The sequence below is a fragment of the Rousettus aegyptiacus genome, unplaced genomic scaffold, assembly GCF_014176215.1.
Source record: "Rousettus aegyptiacus isolate mRouAeg1 unplaced genomic scaffold, mRouAeg1.p scaffold_m13_p_1, whole genome shotgun sequence".
Taxonomy (NCBI): Eukaryota; Metazoa; Chordata; class Mammalia; order Chiroptera; family Pteropodidae; genus Rousettus; species Rousettus aegyptiacus.
Window position 1 is genome coordinate 91,527,070 of NW_023416284.1, and position 20,325 is coordinate 91,547,394.

At 50.5% G+C, this 20,325-nt stretch overlaps 3 protein-coding genes across 7 annotated transcripts; all 3 read right to left on the bottom strand.

Moving 5' to 3' along the window:
* Positions 1 to 379: 379 nt before the first annotated feature.
* On the bottom strand, positions 380 to 10,813 carry LOC107511979 (TAP binding protein). Its single transcript, XM_016147003.2, has 8 exons — positions 10,559 to 10,813; positions 10,234 to 10,404; positions 9,742 to 10,002; positions 3,778 to 4,176; positions 3,027 to 3,368; positions 2,847 to 2,936; positions 2,683 to 2,717; positions 380 to 1,510 (listed from the first exon to the last, which is right to left on the bottom strand). The coding sequence occupies exons 1-8, from the start codon at positions 10,593 to 10,595 to the stop codon at positions 1,499 to 1,501; spliced, it is 1,347 nt and encodes a 448-aa protein (XP_016002489.1). The 5' UTR covers positions 10,596 to 10,813; the 3' UTR covers positions 380 to 1,498.
* Positions 10,814 to 10,962: 149 nt separating this feature from the next.
* ZBTB22 (zinc finger and BTB domain containing 22) lies at positions 10,963 to 14,275 on the bottom strand. The gene is made up of 2 exons (XM_016147001.2): positions 14,202 to 14,275; positions 10,963 to 13,508 (listed from the first exon to the last, which is right to left on the bottom strand). Exon 2 carries the CDS (start codon positions 13,439 to 13,441, stop codon positions 11,537 to 11,539), a length of 1,905 nt encoding a protein of 634 aa, XP_016002487.2. The 5' UTR covers positions 13,442 to 13,508; positions 14,202 to 14,275; the 3' UTR covers positions 10,963 to 11,536.
* A 638-nt stretch (positions 14,276 to 14,913) lies between these two features.
* DAXX (death domain associated protein) lies at positions 14,914 to 19,668 on the bottom strand. Of its 5 annotated transcripts, none has more exons than XM_016146998.2 (8): positions 19,534 to 19,668; positions 18,165 to 18,429; positions 17,202 to 18,033; positions 16,865 to 17,079; positions 16,287 to 16,476; positions 15,663 to 16,137; positions 15,310 to 15,520; positions 14,914 to 15,109 (listed from the first exon to the last, which is right to left on the bottom strand). In XM_016146998.2, the coding sequence occupies exons 2-8, from the start codon at positions 18,375 to 18,377 to the stop codon at positions 15,050 to 15,052; spliced, it is 2,196 nt and encodes a 731-aa protein (XP_016002484.2). In that variant the 5' UTR covers positions 18,378 to 18,429; positions 19,534 to 19,668; the 3' UTR covers positions 14,914 to 15,049. The 5 variants fall into 5 exon arrangements, with proteins under 5 accessions (XP_016002484.2, XP_036094628.1, XP_016002483.2 ...); XM_036238735.1 differs by having other exon boundaries at positions 18,165 to 18,426; positions 19,534 to 19,553; XM_016146997.2 differs by lacking the exon at positions 19,534 to 19,668 and adding an exon at positions 19,325 to 19,509.
* Positions 19,669 to 20,325: the final 657 nt, after the last annotated feature.

Consider the following 20,325-nt stretch of genomic DNA (forward strand, 5'->3'; position numbering starts at 1 on the left):
TCCCGCAGGACGCGTTTTAGGCGGGGAGGGACCCAGTTATTCCACCACGCTGGGTTATACACCCCACCCACGCGTGTAGCGACCCGAAATCCACTCCCGGTTTTCCGGAGAACCCTTGGGGCCCGTCCTCTCGCCAAGGGGCGGAGCAGGAAGCCGTTACATCCGGTTCCAGAGTAGATGCTGTGAGGCTTCCGGCGCTGCGTGACTGTGTTTCTGTTCCCTTGGTCACCCGGGAGAGCCTGCTGCTAAAAGGCACCTGACACCAGGCTGTTTCGCAGGGGGATCGGGTGTCTCCAGGAGGTCGGGTAATTGGAAAAGACTAGAGGTGATTGGTGGCGTATGCTTGGAAAGAGGACCCTGGGGTAGAATGAGATAGCCGTTGGAAGCACTGGAACACAACTTTATTCCCACCGAGTAGACTCGCTCCCCGCGTCGGTCTGGCCCACGGTCCTGCCCCTCGGAGGTCCTTAAGTCGATCCGCCGCTTCCTTTGTCCAGTAGTTACTTGACCCTACACCTATTTTTGAATCCTTAGGATAAAAAAAGGACTATAATTTCTTATACCGAGCGCCCTCCAGTGGGCGCCAGGCCCACTGCCGGTGCGGGGGATACAGCACTGGATATACAGACTAGTTTTTGCAACTGCGAGGAGCTGAGAGTGCGGGAAACGGGCTTTAACAACTCGCACAATCACTTAAACACAACTGTGGTGAACTGCACAAGAGGGACACGCGGCGGTCTGAGGGGAATGACTTAGCTGATCTGGTCTGGAGCCCAGGGAGAGCGAGGGTGGACCAAGCAGAGAGAACAGAACTCTGGGACCCAGGGAAGGTGGGAAGCCATTGGAGGAAAGGAATAAGCTATAGGTGTGATAAGTATTAAGAGGGCTGGAGAGCACCAGATTGGGTTGAAAAGGTAAGCAGTGGCTCCAGCGCCGTAAATTCATTTGCCAAGGGCAAAAAAGAATGGATTTGGCCTCTAGAGCACCGGTTCTCTTAGTGTGGTCCCTGCCCGAGAGATCTCTGAGACTATTTCACTGTGTATACGAAGTTAAGACTATTTCCATAATACTAAAATGTTATTTGCCTTTTTCACTTTCATTCTCTAAAAAAAATGTACAGTGAGATTTCCCAGAGCTACATGATGCGTATTGACATTATCACCCTCACAGCTAATAGAATATGTGCCTGTGTATTCTTCTGTTTTAAATTTTTCTCAGTTTTAAGTTCTAGTATGATAATTTATAACCCACATAAACAAAAGCTCTTTAGAGTCCTTCGTTTTGTTGATGTCCTGAGACCAAAAATTTTGAGAACCACTGCCTTAGAACTCTAAGAAGGTGAATGCTATAGATTTGTGTCTTCTTTTTAAAAAGCATTCCAGTTGTGGAGAGAGTTTGGAAGGAGCAGGAGCAGGTGATGGCATACTTTTTGGAGGAGCTACTATAGTAGTTCAGGTCAGAGATGATAGTAGCTTCCCCAGGGTGGTCTTGAGTGCTCTCACTGTGCTTTCTGTAAAAGAAGTAAAAAAGAGGTGAGGAATTCAGTGTTTTAGAAAGCTGGGTGAAGTGGTCATAGTTGATTCAGAGATAAATGAACTATATGGGCACAGAGAATGGAGAAGAACGGGGCTAACGTCGCTGTGTTTTCTGCCTGCGGACTACTGAGTGCTTTTGCTCTTCTGTCTTACAAAGGAGATACACTTACCTCCTTTAATCTTCCCAACAGCCCTCTGAGGGCTCTGCTGCCCAATACAGTAGCTACCACCTACATGTGTCTATTGAGCATCTGAAATGTGGCTAGTCTGAATTGAGATGTTTGACAGTTTAAAATAAACATCTATTTTTGAAGACTTAGGACAGAAAAAATCTAGAATTTTATTACATTGATTATATGTAGAAATGATAATACTTTGGATATATTAGCAAAATACAATGTATTATTAAAATTAATTTTACCTGTTTCTTTTTACCTTTCTGGGCAAAAAAGAGGTTCTAGAGAAAGTAAACTCACCAGGTGTTATGATCATAAAGTCCTAACTAACTGGGCAGGTTGTGGTGGGTAGTCCTGTCCCAGGCATATAATTTTTTGAGTAAAAGGTTTATCTTTGCCTTAAGCAAGCCCTGTCCATTGTTTCTAGGCATCTAGGTTAACACACCTTTGAAATAAGATGTAACCACCCTCCAGAGAGCACATAATCGTGTTAACTATCCTGTAATCCAATCCCCCTTGCTTTCTCCCACCTGCATATAATCTTTCTTAAGTCGCTCCTTAATTTCAATTGCATAAGAAGCTGCACCCTGTTATTTTGAGGAGCATTTGAGATCTTGCTTTCCTGCAACTGTTGTGAATTTAATTCAAATAAACATAAAAATTCTCTACAGGTTTGGACATTTGTTACATCGACACTTTTTTAATGTAAATAATAGATTATTTAAATGTACATATGTGGCTTGTGCTATATTTCTATTGGCCAGAGCTGCCTAAGTAATTTTTTTTATCCCTACACTTGAAGAAACTAAGATGTCAGTTAAGTAGCAGGTGCAAGGTGGCAGGACTTAACCCAGGTCTGTGTGAATTCCAAGTCTGGGTTCTGCCAACATGCCAGCAGCCTCCCTCCATTGGGTGAGGAGTTGGGGGAAGGCGATGAAATGAGAAAGAAGGCTAAGGTGAAGTGCTGTTACCTTCTTTGATTCCTCGGAAGTGGACAGGTAGGCAGCTGTGGAGAGAGATGGAGAACGGATTGGATAGGGGAGTGGTAGGAGAGAAAAATGGGTGTCAAGCTTCTGGGAGTAGGTAGAGAATGCCTGCCAGCGGAGGGTCTGGCCTGGGTGGTGCTCACACTCACCTGCCCAGCCCAGTGCCTTGAAGAGCCCCAGGAGCAGAAAAGCAGACAGGAAGAGACCTACACCGTCCTCCAGGGAGGGGCCAGAGAGACCTGGTGGGCAGGAGAGGTAAGAGTGAGCTCCTAGTATCTTTCCAGGCACCCACCATCCACAACACCCGTTCTTAATCCTCCAGACTTTACCTGCCACTTCCAGAGTGACTTCGGCACTGCGCCCCAATGCCGGTAGGCTGGGGTGGTAGACACGACAGGCATAGCGCGCCCCATGCTGTGCAGTGGTGACCGGGGAAGGCTGCAGGTGCCCAGAGAGGCTGACAGATTCATCCGAGTGGTGGTGCAGGGCTGAGAGCCACCTCTGCCCCTTGGCCTTCTGAAAGCTCCCCTCTGGACCACCTCGGAGCTCCCACTCCACCTCCAGGCCCTCAGAGGGGTAGAAGTGGGACACAAGGCAAACCAGTTCGGGGGGTGCCTCCCCAGGGGCAGCCCATACAAGAGGTGATGGCATCAGGGACACTTTGGGGGATTCTGGGAAGAAAGTAGAAAAAGGAGCATGGGTGAATCAATCCACATTATCCTCCCTCAGAGACCCTTAGTTTGCCCTCTGGCTTCCCCAAAACTGAGAGGGCGGGGTCTGGATTTCTTTTCCGAGGATAGGGAACCCACTGTCTCCTCATTGGTGCATCACAGGAATCCTCATGCCATGCCTCAGTTCTCAGGGACCCCTATCCCCTCAGATTTGGGAACTTTCATCCCAAATCCCCTCAGATTCCCTGGAACTCTATCCATTGCAGCTCTGATTCCCAGGGACCCCAACCTATCTTCCTCCCACTCACCCAGCAGCCTCTTCTCTACCATCCCTCCACCTGCCATGGTGTCTCTCTCCATAATCCCAGTGCCTACCCTCTACCCAGGGGATCCCTGTCCCCCAACTCACTCTGCACAGCAAGCTCCAGGGTGACCTGTCCTTGCAGGTATGGCAGGTATATGGTAGCCTGATAGGCACCCTCCTGGGAGGGCTTCACTGCAGGCAGCCTGAGGGTCCCATTTCCGGTCCATGGACCCCATGGTTCATCATCATTCCAAGCAGCAAATGCTACTGCCCCATATCGGGCAGCTGGCATTTGCCCAAGCAGCCCAGGAGTTGCAGCCAGGAGCAGGCGCCCCTCCCCCAGGTGCTGGTGTCGCCACTCCAGTCCAAAGGGAGGGGGACCTGGGGCCAGAAGTGTAGTGGCCTCTGGGGTGGAAGGCATGTAAGCAAAGCTCAAGTCGAGCAGAGCATCTTGTCCCAGTTGGATTCTAGTGGTGGGGGTGTGGGTGACGACAGTCAGCACAGCTAGGGAAGATGGGTAAAGGAGGGGGTGGGAGGGGCATGAGGAAGAGAAAGGAGAAAATAAAATGGAGTTATAGGGACAACTCAACTCCAATTTACCCACCCCATGTGGTGGCTGAAAAATGACTGCTAGAACTTTATTTGCTTGCAGGAAATTACTGTTTAACTCTGTTTAACTATCGCCATAGAAACATAGGCTTTTTTAATTAGAAGAACATAACATTCTAATAACATGCTTTCTGCTTCTGTACTCCCGTTTGCATACCTGACCTGTGGGTCAACAGGTAATGAATAGAAGGATAGACCTTTGTGCTTAGTCAGAATGAAGAATAGGATTTTGGGCTTAAAACCCCTGTACTTCTGCGTTTTGCTGCTGCTTAATTTGGGGTCTGCGTACCCCTGGCAGACCTAGCTGGCTGAATAAAGAGCGTGTTTCCTATAACTCACTGAGTTCTGGTGGTCCTTGTGTCTTTTGGGGGCTGGTGCCTACAACACCTTCAGAGGACACCTCCTTTACTGAGATACACCATCTCCCAGCCCTTCCAGCAAATCACTTTTGCTCTGGGACTGTGTGGGACCCATTGTGGGTAAGGGAGAGGTCTAGAGGTAAATAGGAGCCGGGAGTAGGTATACCCCTTGCAGGGTGCTCTGAACACGATCCACTTGAGCCCTGGGGACAGCGGGATCTGAATGCACTTCTAACACAGCCTGAACACCAACCTCTGTTCTCCATGCACCACCCTTAAAGAGCTAGGCCTTTCTTAATTTGCTTGCAAGGACAGTGATGACTTATGACTGTTGATCCTATGGTGCTACAGAGTATTTACTGACTCTGGAAGATTCTAGCTCTGGCCTAGACCTGAACACCAACTTCAATTCTCCACTGAGGCAACTTATGCTGATTAAGTGCCTGGAACCTGGCTGCCCTGGTTAATTCCAACTCTGAAGCTATTTATGTGGCCTTGGGCCGGTTACTTCACTTTTTCATGGCTCCACTTCTTAATCTCCTAGAGATAACAATGATGATGCCAGTACCTATTTCATGGGGTTGTAATGAGGGTTAAATTATTTAATCCCTCTTGCTTCCTGCATTTACTCAGTTTCTGATTCTAAAGACACTTACATATGAAAGGCACTTAGAACAGTGCCTGGAACATGGTAAGTTTACAAAAGTGTTTGCTGTCATTACACCTAACCATCTGCTAGACTTAACATGCCCCAACTCAAGAGCATCTCAGTAACATCCCCAACCTGGCTCCAATGCCCATCCTCCCTGCCTTGATGAATGATCACCACCCACCCCCCCCCCCCAGACACTAAAGGCAAACATCTGGAGTCCTAAGACTCCTTTCTCTAATTCATTCATTCAACTAATATTTACTGAGCACCTAGGATGTTCAAGGAAGAGGACAGCCTATTGAACAAGATGGGCAATCCCTGCCCTCAAATTGCTTACAGTCTAACAAGGGAGACAAATTGTGAAATATGCTATGTACTATCCCACCAGGCCTTAATTCTGTCTCCCAAATAGATCTCACATCTGTTTCCAACTCAAGTTCTCATCAATGTATATTTGGACAATTACAATAGCTTCCTCTCTGGTTTCTCTATCCTCAGTCTCTCTCTCCTTCAATTCATCCTCCACACTGTAGCCAGTGTGGCTACAAGTCTGATCTAGTCACTTGTCTGTTTAAAAATCCTAGCTACCTTGCAAACCAGCAACTAAAGGCACAGACTGGAGCTAGATGGCCCAGTTTCAATTCCTAGCCCTGCTCTTACAAGCGTCCTCTGGCAAGTTAACTAACTGCTCTGTGTCTCAGACTTCTTCATCTGTGACATGGGGATAATATCAGTATGTAGTTCCTATGGTTGCTGAGAGGAATAGATGTGATTATCACTATAAAGTACTTAGAAAAGGACCTGACATATAGAAAATGTTTGATAAATGTTAGCCATTACTATTTTTGTTACCACCACCATAATCATCATCATCATCATCACTGGGTATTGGAAAATCATTTAATCTATATTTGCCTCATTAGTCCAATGATCTTATCCTTGCCTACTTTTTGTAAGAATTAGATAAAATGACAGGCTCTTTGGAAAAATGGGGCACATACACAAAAAACTTCTGATGGTTCACTAACACCTATGAAGCCCAGCTTTCAGGGTACTCGATAATTCAACCCCCAATTCACCTTGCCAGATTTCTCTTGCACCCTAAGAACCAGCCACATAGAATCCTTTGCAACTAGCAGAAACTCTAATCATTGGGCATTCCTTCGTTTTCATCATAACTTTCCTTTAGCTTCCAATGTCCTTCCCCACTTCCTCCCAAACAACTAAATACTCCATGTCCCTCAAGGTCAGTTCCATTGCTACTTCCTCCCAGAAATATCTGGGTTCTCCAGGTGGAAGTAATATTTTTTTTCTCTTGTGATTCTCCATATGCGATTTCTAATCCTAGCTTCTGAGACCTACAAGGTTAAACTTCTTTCAATCTCATGGGATTGTTTCTGTTCAGTAAAGTAAAAAAAGTAGGCAATGTCACTTATTTTATCCAAATCTAGAAACATACTTTTGAATTGTTAAAAGCAATCCACAAGATTAATAAATAAAATCTAGGTTTTACAGTTTAACCCTTAAGCTAACAGTGCTTTTTAGTGTGGGTTATTAAAGCAATTTTAGACCTGCAGCCCACAAACTGGACTCTAAAAATACAAGTGTAAATTCAGCAGGGCCAGAACAGTAAGGAAATTTCCATGTTTTTGCAGCTTGGATCATATAGGTTTTTGCCTTAAACAGTTAATGGAAACAACTATTATTACTGGAAAAAAAAATTAAATCCAAATCGAATTAAGCCTTTAGGTCTAATTATCAATTTATAGGAAATACAGAGAAAAAGGAACAAGAGAAGTGACACAATGAGGAAACGACTGGCCAAAAATAGAATGTGAGAAATTCTATAGAACAAATGATAAATCAATAACCTTTGGGGGCGGAGGAGGGAGCACAATTATAGAATAAAAGATTTAAGAGACAAAACTGTTATGGACTGAATGTCTGTGGTCTTTCCCCTTCTCCAAAATTTGTCTGTTGAAGCCTTAACCCGAAATGTGATTACATGTGGAGATAGGAGCTATGAGGAGTGTGAAAGGTTAAATGATGTCATAAAGGTAGGGCCCTAATCTGATAGAGCTGATGCCCTTATAAGAAGAAAAACACCAGAGCTCTCTCTCTTCCTGTGAGGAAACAGCCACAAAGGGAGAGCTCTCATCAGACACCAAAATTGCTAGCACCTTGGACTTGATCTTGGACTTCTAGCCTCCAGAACTGTGAGAAAATAAATTCCTATTGTTTAAGACACCCAGTCTATATTTTGTTATTGGCAGCACAAGCAGCTACAACAACCAAATATATATGGACCTATTTTTTATCTTGATTTGGGCAAATAAACTGTAAAATAACATCATTGGAAAAATCGGGAAATTTTTAATATGGGCTAGGAACTAAATGATATTAATGAATTTTTTGTTTTGTTAGGTATGATAATGGTATTTTCATTTGTTTTTTAAAGTCCTTATTTAATAAAGTTGCTTTCTGAATTACTTATAAGTAAAAAATGATGTCTGGGATCTTTAAAACTTCAAAAAAAGGAAAGGTGGGATGACAGGATAGGTGAAACAATTTGGTAAAATGTAATAACTATATGAGTGGGTGATGGGTATATGGGGGTTCATTATACTATTCTTTCTACTTGTGTCTATCTTTGAAATTTTCCAAAACAATGTTTTACAAGAATGATAAGAATTAAATATCGTATACACAGAGTATGTTAATAAAGTATATCTGTCAACAAACATTTTAAAGTATTTGATAAGAAATAATGTATAAGTATATATTAGTATAATTATCAATGATCTGTAACCCTGGAAAGAGTCCATTTTTAATTTTACATTAAAACGACTTTCATTTTTTAAAATCTCTAATCAAGCAAAAATGCTTGAAAAGGAAGACTGAACCCAGCAACTAGTTTTTACCCCCAGTAGTCTGTGAGATGCAAAATCCTGGACACTGCCCTGGCTGTACTTCTTTCTGAGCCCAAGTGGCTTTGTACTCTACAATTATCCATTACATCTGCCAAGAATCTTTTTGAGAGCAGAATCTATGTCTGATCACTTTTGTGACCCTTAAGGGGCCCAGGGCCATCCCAGTGATTATGATTTAATCTGCCTGGAGTGAGATTCAGCTTTCAGTATATTTTAGAAACTTCCAAGAGGATTCCTATTTGCAGCCTGGACTGAGAACTATCAGGCCCTAATATGTTCTTAGTGGTAATATTTATTGAGTCAGTGAATAAATTAACAAAATATCTCCCTTGGTAGTCACAATAACCAAAAGGCAGATGGGAAATAGTATCCACATTTTACAGCAGGAAAAACAGACTAGAAAGAAAAGGACGTTCTCACTCCCACTCTGGTGAAGCTGGTGAAGCCAGTAGCCCTGGGAAATACTGCACACCTGAGGGCAGTTCGTTTCTGCCCCTGGCCAGGGTAGGGTTTGGGGAGCAAGAATGGAGGTGTAGGCAGAGGCCAGTGCAGAGTCAGTCCCCTGGTCCTGCGGGTGATTCTCACTCAGAAAAGAGGGTGGCAGGGAGGAGGTACTGGGGAAGGGAGGGTGCAGGGTCAGGCTGTGATGTTTATATAAAAATCCCAAACTGAAGGAAGCCAAGGACTCTACTCCTATCCCCCCATCCTCTGTTGACAGGAGGGTGAGCTCATAGATATCCCGGGCAGATCTGCCCTATTCTTGCTTTATCTGCCTGCTTTGTCCCTGAGCTCCAGCCTAGCCAAGTGCCGGACCCCTAAGCCTAGCCTCAAACCAAGCTGCCGGAAGCCATAAGCAGTCCTTGCAGTGGGAACTATCTGGTATCTTGCCGTGTCCCTTCTGTCCATTCAAGCGCACCATTCGGTGACCGCAGAGTTAGCACATCCCTATGTGTCATAAGGAAGGAGCTGTCAGGAAGGTCAATGCGCTTAAGCTCAAGAGCCTTTGTTTTGCTGCCATAGCACTGGATGCGGGGGCGGGTGGAGCTCGAAGGATGATTTTTGACACAGGGTTAACAGCAAAGGTGGGGATGCCTAGCAAGACACAGACCTGGGAGGAGTGGCGGGGGGTGGGGGGCGGGGAGTTCCTGCTTCTGAGCCCCTCCCAGTCGTATTTGCCTTACAGCTTTCTTAAGGTTGGGAGTCTGGAAACCCCGCCTCTCTCCAAAACTTCACCCTTAGGAACACCAGGAAGCCCCGCCCCCAAACCTCAGATTTGTTTTGTTTTTTGTTTCGTTCTGTTTTGTTTTGTTTTAATTGGTCAGGGGTAGAAGAAACGTAAGAGATTGTTTCCTTCTAACCGAACTCACTTGCTTTACAAATAAGGAAATTTAAAAAAAAAATAAGGAAACTGAACTCGGATTGGGGAAATGATTCGCTCAATCTACAAAGCAGTCGCTGGCTGATCTTGACCCTTAGAACCCACCCATTCATTTCCACTCGCCAGTCCCAGCTTAGCTACCTGTTGCCATGGTGATGAGTCCAGGCACCAGCTGAGGCTCCGTCTGTAATCGCAGGAGGCTGGAGAGGCTGAGGACAGGGCTGGACATGCTGACCATGAACCAAGTCCCGTCCAGGGCCCGTGGGCAGCTCTGCTCCGGAGTCAGGCCTTTGGCCCAATTCACAGAGGCGGGGAGTGGGACGTAATGGCTCATCTCGCAGTGTGGCATGGGGGCGCTCCGGGGGTACCGCCTGAAGGCAGCCTGCAGGGTGCCTGCGGGATCTGTGAGCATGGAGAAGTGGGTTGGAGCTGTAGAGTCACCCCTAGGAAAGGAGCGCGGAGAGCAGCGTCCAGGGAATTTCAAATATACACGTGACCCGGTAGGGAGAGATTTAGAGGTAATCTAGACTTTTAACAGAGGAGGAAACCGAGGCCCAAGGTCACCGAGCGACCTATAGAGGAGGTGGTTTTCGGTGGAAGTGACAGAGTTGGGGCGAGTCCGGGAAGACTCACCATGTACTTTGAGGTAGCACTCGGGGTCGAGGTCCGGCCGGGGAGGTACTCCCCCTGGGCCCTGGCGCAGCAGCAATGCAGCGGGTTTCTTGGCCAGGCGGCCCCCGTCTGCATCCTTCACCAACCAGCACTCTATCACCGTGAGTCCCGCCGAGACGGCGGTCACCAAGCCTGGGGTAGAGGAGCACGAGTGAGGAGGCGGCTCAGAACTCTGGTGACCCGAAACCCGCCCCCATCCCCTCGCTAGCGTCGGACACGTGACAGGGTCACCTCCCTCCACTTCTCCCCAGTTCTGTTCCAGGGCAGAGTCGCAGAGTTCGCTCACCCAAAGCCAGAGCGAGGAGCAAGGACAAGGGCTTCATGGCGCCGCGATCTCTTCAGTCCGTAAAGAGAGAAGCCTCCTCTTCCCTCTTTCACTTTCACTTTCCTCGAAAGGCCAGCAGGAGGGGCCACAGAAATCCCCGCTCTGGTTAGGTGAGGGTGCGTGGGAGGCAGGTCCTTCCCCCACTAGCGGGGTAGGGATCCCCAATATCCTTTCCAGTTCTGGTCTGGGGACCTCCGCCGCGTCCCGCCCTACCATGGCTACCCAGCACCGCCGAGTCTCTCAGTCCTCCCCAACTCTCCCGTCTTCTCCCTCTAGAATCCACTTCATAGAGAACCATCACTCCTCCTTCCCCCACCTGTGCCAGGTCCCCAGCAAACACATAGGGGTTGTCGGCAAGCCAAGTGAAATGACCAATAAATATTTTAATTACCGTTTTAAAAAAAAATATGATTTAAAATAAAAATTTTGTACTCCTACGACTTACTCCCTAAAGAGAATAGAGTTGAGGGGCCCCAAGGTGGGGGAGAGATTGGGGGAGAAAGAAGGGGCATATCCTTGGGGGAAGGAGTGGGGTGGGTTCTAGGACAAGGGTGGGGCTCAAAGGCCTGGTCCCTACAACACAAACACAGACTTCAGGTACAGACTACAACCACCTGATCCTTGATCCTGTGATTCCAGGATGCTCAACAGGTGCCCTCTCCCTCCCCCCACCATATGCACCCTATTCTGGAGCTGGGGCTTTAGGGTACCCATTTGAGGGAAAGGAAGGGCTTAGTTCCAGGGATACTTTGAGGGGAGGAGCTAAGGAGTGGAATGAGGTGGTTGGTGGCACAATGTGGTTCGCCCTCCAGAATATATACAAGTCCAAAGAGATAAAGAAAACAGCCTTGGTGGGAGATTACCTGGGGGCCACAGCCCCTCCGGCTCATGCTCCCTATTTCTTCTTCCCTGAAAGCGACCCCCAGTAGCCTGCCCCATTCAGTTTGCTCCTCCGCCCCCACTGAAGCCCATCTCCGCTTTGTGGAGGCTGGGTGGGGACCAGACACGCCTGGACGGGGGCGTGGCCCCACTCGCCTCCTCGCCCTTGCCCCCGCCCATCCCGGGGGACTCTCTCTTGGGTGGCAAGGCTGGCCCGGTGGGTCCCCCAGGCCCCGGTCCGGCCCCGCCCCCGCCCAGGCGGTGCCTGCGCTCACAGTGTCCTCGGTGGCGCATGAAGCTATCTCTCCACATGAACTTCTTGGCGCAGACGCCGCATTCATAGGGCTTGAGGCCTGTGTGCGTCTTCATGTGCTCAGTCAGATGGTGCTTCATCTTGAACTTTTTGTTGCACACGGGGCAGTCAAAGGGCCGCAGGTTGAGGTGCATGTTCACATGACGATCTCGCATGCTCTTGTGAGAGAAGGCCTTCCCACAGTGGCACAGAAAGATCTTATTCCCATCCCCACTGCCTGTCCCTCCAGGGGTCCCAACAGCACCACCCTGCATGCCCAGGCTCCCTGTGGATATGCCCCCCAGGGTCACTGCCCCATGTTCTGCATGATTCCCTGGTGGCTGGCCTGGAGCCTGTGAGGAGGAGGACGACGAAGATGATGGAAAGACTAAGATCTGGTTGCCCTGCATGTCCACAGGAAGCAGGGGCCGTGGTGGGTGTGAGGGGGCATAGGTGGAAGGGGTGGGCCCCCCGGAATCATCAAGCCCTGTCCCAGGACCCCCACTCTCATAGGGGCCAAAGTCATTGGAGGACTCACAGAAATTGACCTGCTCCTCTCCCTTGCTGGGAGGTTCAGTCAGGGTCCGGACATCACTTATGCTAAGGGTAGCCTCAGCTCCTCCCCCTGCTGGAACCCGGGAGCCACCCCCTAGCTCCTCATCTTCATCATCTTCACAGGTTAACACCAGGTCTTCCTCCTCCTCATCCTCTTCCAGATCTTGGTCTTGGGAACCCATGGGCGCTGGTGCTGAGCAGTTTCCACCCCGCTTCACATATACCCAGTGTTTTTGTGGCATGATACTGGGGGGTACATAGGTGGGACGCCGGAGCCCAGCCCCAGGAACGACGGCGCCCCTCCCGTCCCCACCATCATCACACAGCTCATCTGCCTCCAGCAGCAGCTTCCCAGAGGTAGCCCCCTCACTGCCAACCACAGGGGCTGGGAATATAGGGCCACCACCTCGACGCTCCCCACTGCCCACTGCAGAAGCTGCAAATGCCTCTTGGGAGGAAGATGAGAAGTCAGTGGACTCTCGGGGGCTGAAGTAATTGCTGCTGCTGGGTGACTGATTCTCACTGGCCCGACTGGAGGCATGGGAGCGCACAGAGCCCATGGTGGAAGGGGCCACGGTGCTCCCACTTCCTGATGGGACCCCAGCACCAGGGACAGTGACTGAGGTGGCTGCAGCAGTGGTGATGGTAGTAGTGGTGGCCAAGGCCCGGCCTTCGCGAAGGAGTTCAGTGCATTTATCCACAATGTGCCACATTTGGAGCACAGAACCCACTGTGAGGAAGTTGACAATATCAGCAGCAGCCATGCTGAGGCGGCCAGTGTAAGCTGAAGCCAGGACTGTCTCAAAGGCTCCTGGGTCCATGACGCTGGGCAGCGAGATGGAGGTCATGCCCTTGAGCAGGACTTGGTCGTGGAAGTATGGGGAAGAGGCAGCCAGGACAGCACGATGAGCCCTGAACTCCCGGCCCTGCACTCGGATGGACACATCACAGAGCTGGCCCTGTAGCCGCTGCTGATTGAGGGACTCCAAGAGGGCACTGGTTACTTCAGGGAAGGACACGTGTACCACTGCAGCTGCAGGCAGGGGCAGTGGGGGCGGGGCCAGCGACAGAGGCAGGGAGACTGCTGTCCCACTTGGAGACAGAGGAGATGGCTCCATGGTGTGGAGGGAAGGGGTACCCCCCCCAGCCACAGGCACAAGGGAAGGAGGGCGGCCGGGGGGGTCTCTGGGAAGGAAAAAAGAGAAGAATGAAAACATCTCACAATGAAACAGTCCTTTACAGTTTAAAAACATGTTCACACACCCATTATCTGAGTAACTCCTCACAAAACTGTGAGGTAGGTATTCCTCTCAACCCCATTCCACAGATGAGGAGACTGAGGCCAAGAAAGATTAAGAGATTATTCATGGTCACACAGCCAGTAAGTGGCAGCACCAGCAAACATAGGTGTCCTGACTCCAAATCCAGTGTTCTTTCCTTGGAGATTAGAGAAAAACATGATCTTTCCAGAGCAGGGTGCCTCCCTTGGAATTTCCCATTTGCTTGTGAGCCTTTACAAAATTTACCTTTTTGGTGTGGTGTTTTGCACCCTTTTCTTCAGAGGGGGCAGGTCTGTTCTTATACTGATAACCACCCTCTCTATCCAATTCCCTTTAAGCTATGCCCCCAGCTCTTTTGCCGGTCACGCCCCTTTGGCCCCCGGCTTATCTCAGGCCTCATCACCCCCCTCAAGACCCGCCCTCAGGCCCTTTCTGCCCCGCCCCTTTCAAGGCACGCCCCCTGTGGCCGTTCACGGCCCCGCCCCTTGTCGACCCCCGCCCACATTGAACCCCGCCCCCCTCTGCTCCGCCCCAAAAGCTACTTCGAACTCCTTTCCCACCCGGAAGGCGCCCCCCAACCCCGCGCGTCCCCGCTTACCGGGCCGCGCGCCCCCAGGCCCCCCCGCCCCTCACTCGGCCGCCAGAGCCGCAGCCTGGGCCCCTCCCGCCGCCATCTTGCGCCGACTCCCTCCGCCCTCCGCCTCCGCTCCGCCTCCCGCCCCACAGGCTTTAAAGGCACAGGCCGGCACCCCACCAGTGTCGATGGGCAATACTAGGCCGACTCCACCACTTTTCCTTTAAAAAACAGTCGCTTCGTTCCACCTTAAAGGTACAACGTCTCTTCCGCCGCTGAGGACTCAAGACTTGGTTTGGCCGAAGCACTCATTCCCCTTTAATTCTGTAAGCCTGTCTCTTCCCATTGGCAACGGGTCTTGGCCACCCGTGCTGTGGCCATTAGTGGGTTTGCAGAATCTAAACGATCTCGTCTCCCAGCTTGACAATCCCCCGGAAACCCCGCCCCTTTCCTCCGGGTCTGGATTGGCCGAATAACCTTGAGTCGGCCCCTGATTGGCCTCTTTACCCCTACCGCTCGAAGCGACAAAGTAAAGCGCGTTCAGGAGGCTGAAACACTTTTTTCAGTGACTGGCAAAGGGCAAGGGGAAACCATGAGGGCGAGGAAACTCCAAGAGACGGGCTAAGGGGAGGCTATAAAGGACAGATACAGGGCTACCCCGGGGCCGGGCTAACCATGAGCCAGAGAACAGCTGAGGCCAATCAGTGAGGGGAGATGGACAAATAAAAGACAAAGATACAATAAGAAAAGAACTTTATTGTTTATTAATGTTTCTGTGTAAAACTTGTTTTTTTTTGTTTAAACAAACACCATCAAAAGGGGATTAGCTCAGTCCGTCCTGTCCTCTGTCATTTTGGAGGCAGGGGAGGCAGCTAATCAGAGTCTGAGAGAACGATGATCTCCTCTGGATCACATTGTGTGGCCACACTCATCTGCAAGGAAGTGAAAGACAAAGTCAGTCTGGAATATTTGGGGGAAAGCATAGGGAAAGGCTTATCAGATAAAAATTGGGGTGGAGAAAAAGGAAGAGAGAGGATGTGGGAGGTGCAAAATTCAGAGGGAGCACCCAAAACTGAACAGACATTGAAAGAGAATGAAGTTGAAGTCAGTAAAAACAGCCTCCCACTCTTACCTTGTAAGTACCAGACTGGGAGGGTTGTGACTGGGGGTTTAGGGTCAACCGGGCTGGAGATGGGCTACAGAGGGAGCTGGTCACCAGGCCATGGCTAGGAGAGTCCACCCTTGTTGAGGAATCAGCAACTGGGGCCATGGAAGCCAAGGGGGAAGGTGGGTGGGGCAGGGTACCTATCTTCTTCCCAGTCTTCTCATGCCCTTCCACAAAGCTAGGGACAGAAACATAAAAGTAGGGAGCCTGAGACTGGAGGGGGACTGTCCAGTCTCTCCCAGCAGACTCAATTCCTCATTACTCCTTTCAGAAAGCCCCTGCAATCCCTCCTTGGCTTCCCTCTTTTTCCTCCTTGTTACCTGTTTCCTAATGGCCCTGCTCCCGTTTGCCTCTCCTTCCGAGATTTCTTGCAAGGGGGACTGGAATCTCTCCAGGTATGAGGAGAGACACCTCCATTGAAGGAAGTTGAGGTGACCATGGCTGCTCCATTCTCCAGGACAGTGGTGAGGGGATCCTCTGACTGCTTCCTGGAAGAGGAAATGTCTCCTTCCTCAGGGGAAGGGGTGGTATCCACAGTCAAGGCTTCAATCTCTAGCTCAAAGACTTGAGACACAGGACTCTCTTTCTCCAAGGGCAACTCCTCAAGGTATTCCCCATTGCTTTCAGCATCTATACTGGAGGTAGCCTGGGGCTCTTCTAACAGTGGAGATGATAACACTGTAAGTCCTTTGTTTTGCTGTTCCCCTGAAGACTTGTTGATCCCTTGGCTGGATTCCAGGTTCTTTTCAGTGGAGATCTGTGGTAGGGACATGGGGCTCCTGTCTCCATCCTTACCTGGAAAGGAAGAGGAAAGGGCAGCATGAAAACAAGGGGAACTACTGCTGCGAAGACACTAGAAGTAAGAGGAAGGGAAGGGTCTCAAACAGGTGGCTCATGGCCAACAGAGTAGAGGGAACTGACACATGAGACTTTGCTTGACATACCTGCTTCCTCCTCCTCCTCTTCATCATCCCCCTGACCTTCCTGCATCTGTTCCAGATCCTCCTCCTCTTCAGAATCTGTGGCCTCCTCCTCTTCTTCCTCTTCCTCTTCATCACTTTCTTCATCTTCCCCATCATCTGTCTCAACCTTGGAGGTGGTAGGGCACTCCTGGGATGCCATTCCACTAGGGCCCTGGGAGACAAAGGAATTTCTCTAAGGTAGGGCTCTCTAACCCCTGGGCCATGGACTGGAACTGGTCTGTGGCCTATTAGGAACTGGGCCGCACAGCAGGAAGTGAGTGGCTGGTAAGCAAGCAAAATTTCATCTGTATTTACAGCTGCTCCCCAGCATTAGCATCACCACCTCAGCACCACCTCATATCATCAGGCATTAGATTCTCATAGGAACACTGGTCCCTGATGCCCAAAAGGTTGGGGACCACTGCTCTAAAGAATCCATTGTCCTAGAGGGTCTAGTTCTGTGTTCCTTCTGCACACTCCCCCATCAATCACCCTGGATTCCCTGCTGGCCAGTGCAGGGGAAGACCAAAGTTTCTCTGAAGGGTGTATCCCTTCCACACCTCACCAGAATCCAAGGATGCTTTAGGGGGGTCTGTTGAATGGGAAGAGGTGGCTTGGGGGAGCCGAGCTCTTCTCTTCTGTCTCTCGCCCTCCTCACTCTTGTCTTGCATCATCGCATATTTGGAGATGACTTCATCCAGCCGGCTCATAGCCAAGCTCCGGTTTTCCCGCAGGCGCCGGGCTAGGGCAGGATCTGATAGTGCGGGGTCAATGCCTATGTGGGAAGATATAAGAATCAGAGTACTTAGCCCAAACTCTAGAAGGGACTCAAGAGATGGCCCCTCTACACACACCTGACATATAAGGGTTATCAACGGGCATTTTACTAATCCCTACCTGGCCTATAGTCATCTGTGAGGTGACAGCCAAAATTATAGATGAGATCAAGGTGGCGTCGCTCCTGTAACCTGATGCCCACATCTCGGAAAGCATCTTGGGCCATGAGCTGGAGCTGTTGCCGGGGGAGGCCAAGGCTGTGCCGAGCAGCTGCCTTCTCTACAGCCCGCAGCACATCTCCATAGTCAGGGAAGGTATCAGGCCCTGGCTTGTTGATGAGCCGCTCAATGCGTCTGTTAACCTCTGGGTAGCGGGTGCCACGGTAGGGAATGCGCTGCTCTATGACGCGGCCTGTCAGAGAAGAGCAGTCTTTCAGCTCGCATAGCCTCCCAAAGAGGCGGATCAGCTTCCGCTTCAACCTTGCCTCCTGCAGGTATGTGGAGTCTGGGTCATCCAGTTCTTTAAGATCCAACTCCTTTTCTTGCAGCCTCCGAATTTCCACCACGTAGAGTGCTAGCAGCTGCTCCAAGCGTTGGATCTGCCGCCGGGAACCACGGGTCCTTGGGGCCTCAGAGCCAGTGGTCTCCGCATTTGTGGGGTCCAAGGAGGGGTCTGTGGAAGGGTTACTACCAGAGGGATCACTAGAGGTGGTGGCAGCAGGGGCCAGGTTCAGCTTTTTCTTGGCTGAGTGCGCCTTGAGAACAGTGCAGAGCTCATTAATGTAGACATAGAGCTTAGCTGGCCGGCTCTGGGCCCGAGACAGGACACGAGAGAGGATGTTGCAGAACTCTGCTGAGGCCAAAAACAGAGAATGGGCCCGCTGCTGCCGTTTATAGAGGAATGGAACCACATCAGGGTGGTCCGCCGTCTGCGCCTTACACAGTTCAAGGAACTAGAGGGTTCAGAAGGGAGGGGGTTGAGAAAAAGAAGGCAAGGTGAGATTAGTGGGGAAGAAAGGACAGAAGACCCAGTCAGCCCGGCCCCCGTCCCTGGGGAACAAGAATCTTCTCCCCTAAAGCTCACCTCTTCAAACAGCTTCTCATTCTCCAATTTGTAGCATTTCTTGCTGCCAGAACTACTGCCTCCTTCGACCCCATGGGGCTGGGAGGAGCCAGGGGCTTCTGTCTGGGGTGAGGCTGAGGCCTCGTTGGGGGCTGGGTGGGAGGGCCCTGGCTGAGCAGCTGCTTCATCTTCATCATCGTCATCCAGCACAATGATGCTGTTAGCGGTGGCCATGGGGGATCAAATCCCCCAGAAGGAGGAAGTGTTGGGGATTTCAAAATTCCTGCTAGAAAGGGATGGGACCTTAGAAAGAGCTCTTCTAGCATAGCCCCATCCCTTCCTCTCACACATTTTCCAATCTTCTTGGGTTTCAGTAACATCCAGCCCAATAGTGTCCTCAGTGCCTATCTTCAGCAACCAACAGTACCATGTTTTTTGGGCGCTTTACTAGACAGCCCCAAATCGACCACAAGTCTCCACCCCCAACTTCACCACTCACATCGATATCCGGTCTTTCAGTTGCGTTTCCCTACTATTTCTCCTAGTTGGCAAGTTTATTTTTCCTCCCAACCCCGGACTACCTCCCACGATGCACTCCAGATTTCACTGACATCCCCAGAAACAGGTACTACACCCCTGTCAGCACCACCTCACGTGTTTTTCCCCCTTTCGCTCTCCAACACGATAAATCCACACACCCCATCCTGAAGGATCACCCTAACTCCTAGAGTCTCTGAGGCGAAGAAGGTTCCCTCCCAAACAATACGTTTCCCTTTCTGAATTATCTACATATTCCACCCCCTGACGGGTCTCAAACTCGCTAGTTAGGTCGAAGGTATTTCACCTCAAATCCCCTCCCTCTCACCCCACCCAAATTTTCCCCATTTTTCTCTCGTGACCTGTAACGCGAGCCTTGCACTGAGCTCTCCCGATTCCTCTCGAATCCCAACCCAAAGTCCGGCCCCTTCCCCTCAGATGAGCTTCCCGCCAAGTCCCCCTCCCCCAGTTCGGCCCCCGCCCGCCCCACTCCCCTTCAGGGATAAGGAGAGTACCACAGCTTGCCCCTCAGACTCAGCGCCTGGGACTCCTTAATACCTCTCCCTCAACATTCCCGCCCTCGCCTTCGATCCTCGCACCGTCCGGCCCCCACCTCAGAAACGGCCTCTCGAGGCGACCCTCACCGCGGATATCAGAAGCTCGCATGGTTCCCTCCGCCTTCCTTCCCCCTCCCACCGCAGGCCCTCTTCTGGACCGGAAGCCTCAGAGTTTCCGCCTGCTGGCACCTAAGCGTGGCCATATTGTCGTACGGAACCCAGTCCCCCGGTGGCCGGAAGTGACGGTAGGCCCGACCCCCGAACGCCTCCAAATGCTGGCTATAGTACGCGGCTACCTTTCTCTTGACCTGTAGGGAGCAAGCTTATCCCCGCGGAGCGTCCCTAAATTATTGGGGGCCGCCATTTTCCCGTACGCTGTTGACTCTACCCTGACTCCAGAGCGCCGCCAGTGGAGCTCTTTTCACCCGGCGCTTCTTCGATTCCGCCAATCAGAAACTTCCTGCATCTGGCCCAACCGGTGGAGAGTCGCGTGCAGTGAGGACTGAGCCACCGCTCCAAGTAGGGGAGGGGGGAACGAAACAGCAGCTGAGGAATTGGGCCCTTCAAGTCGGTGCACGGAGGGGCGGAAGTCTTTTTCGAGGGAAATAAAACCTTTTCCTTCTGATGGGCTATTGATAAGCCTTTCCACGCTGCTTTCCTACCTGCCAGGTACCCGTTTCCACAGCTTAATCCACGGGATCTGCCCCTGTCCTTCCACAGGCTGCGCGCTCCCTTGCCGCTGTCCAGCAGCTACTTCTACATCCAGGTTCCTACTCCTCCCAATTGTGAAATCAAAACACATGCACACAAACGATCGTAACGCGCTATACAATGTGTTGTTATTATTATTATTGCTATAGTTGTTGATAGTTGTTGATTCGCTTTTCAAGCTTCACCACACCACTGGACTAATGACCAACCAAGCAGGTGGGATCCAGATGGTTCTCCATACTTTTCTGGGAAGGGTCCTTGAGGCGGGGGCGGTGATGACCCAGAAGCCATGCTTTGCCCAGGAGCTCCAGCGCCTAAGGTCTGGCGATATGGGGCGGGGCTATAATGAGAACCTGTGCGAACTGCGGCTGTGAAGG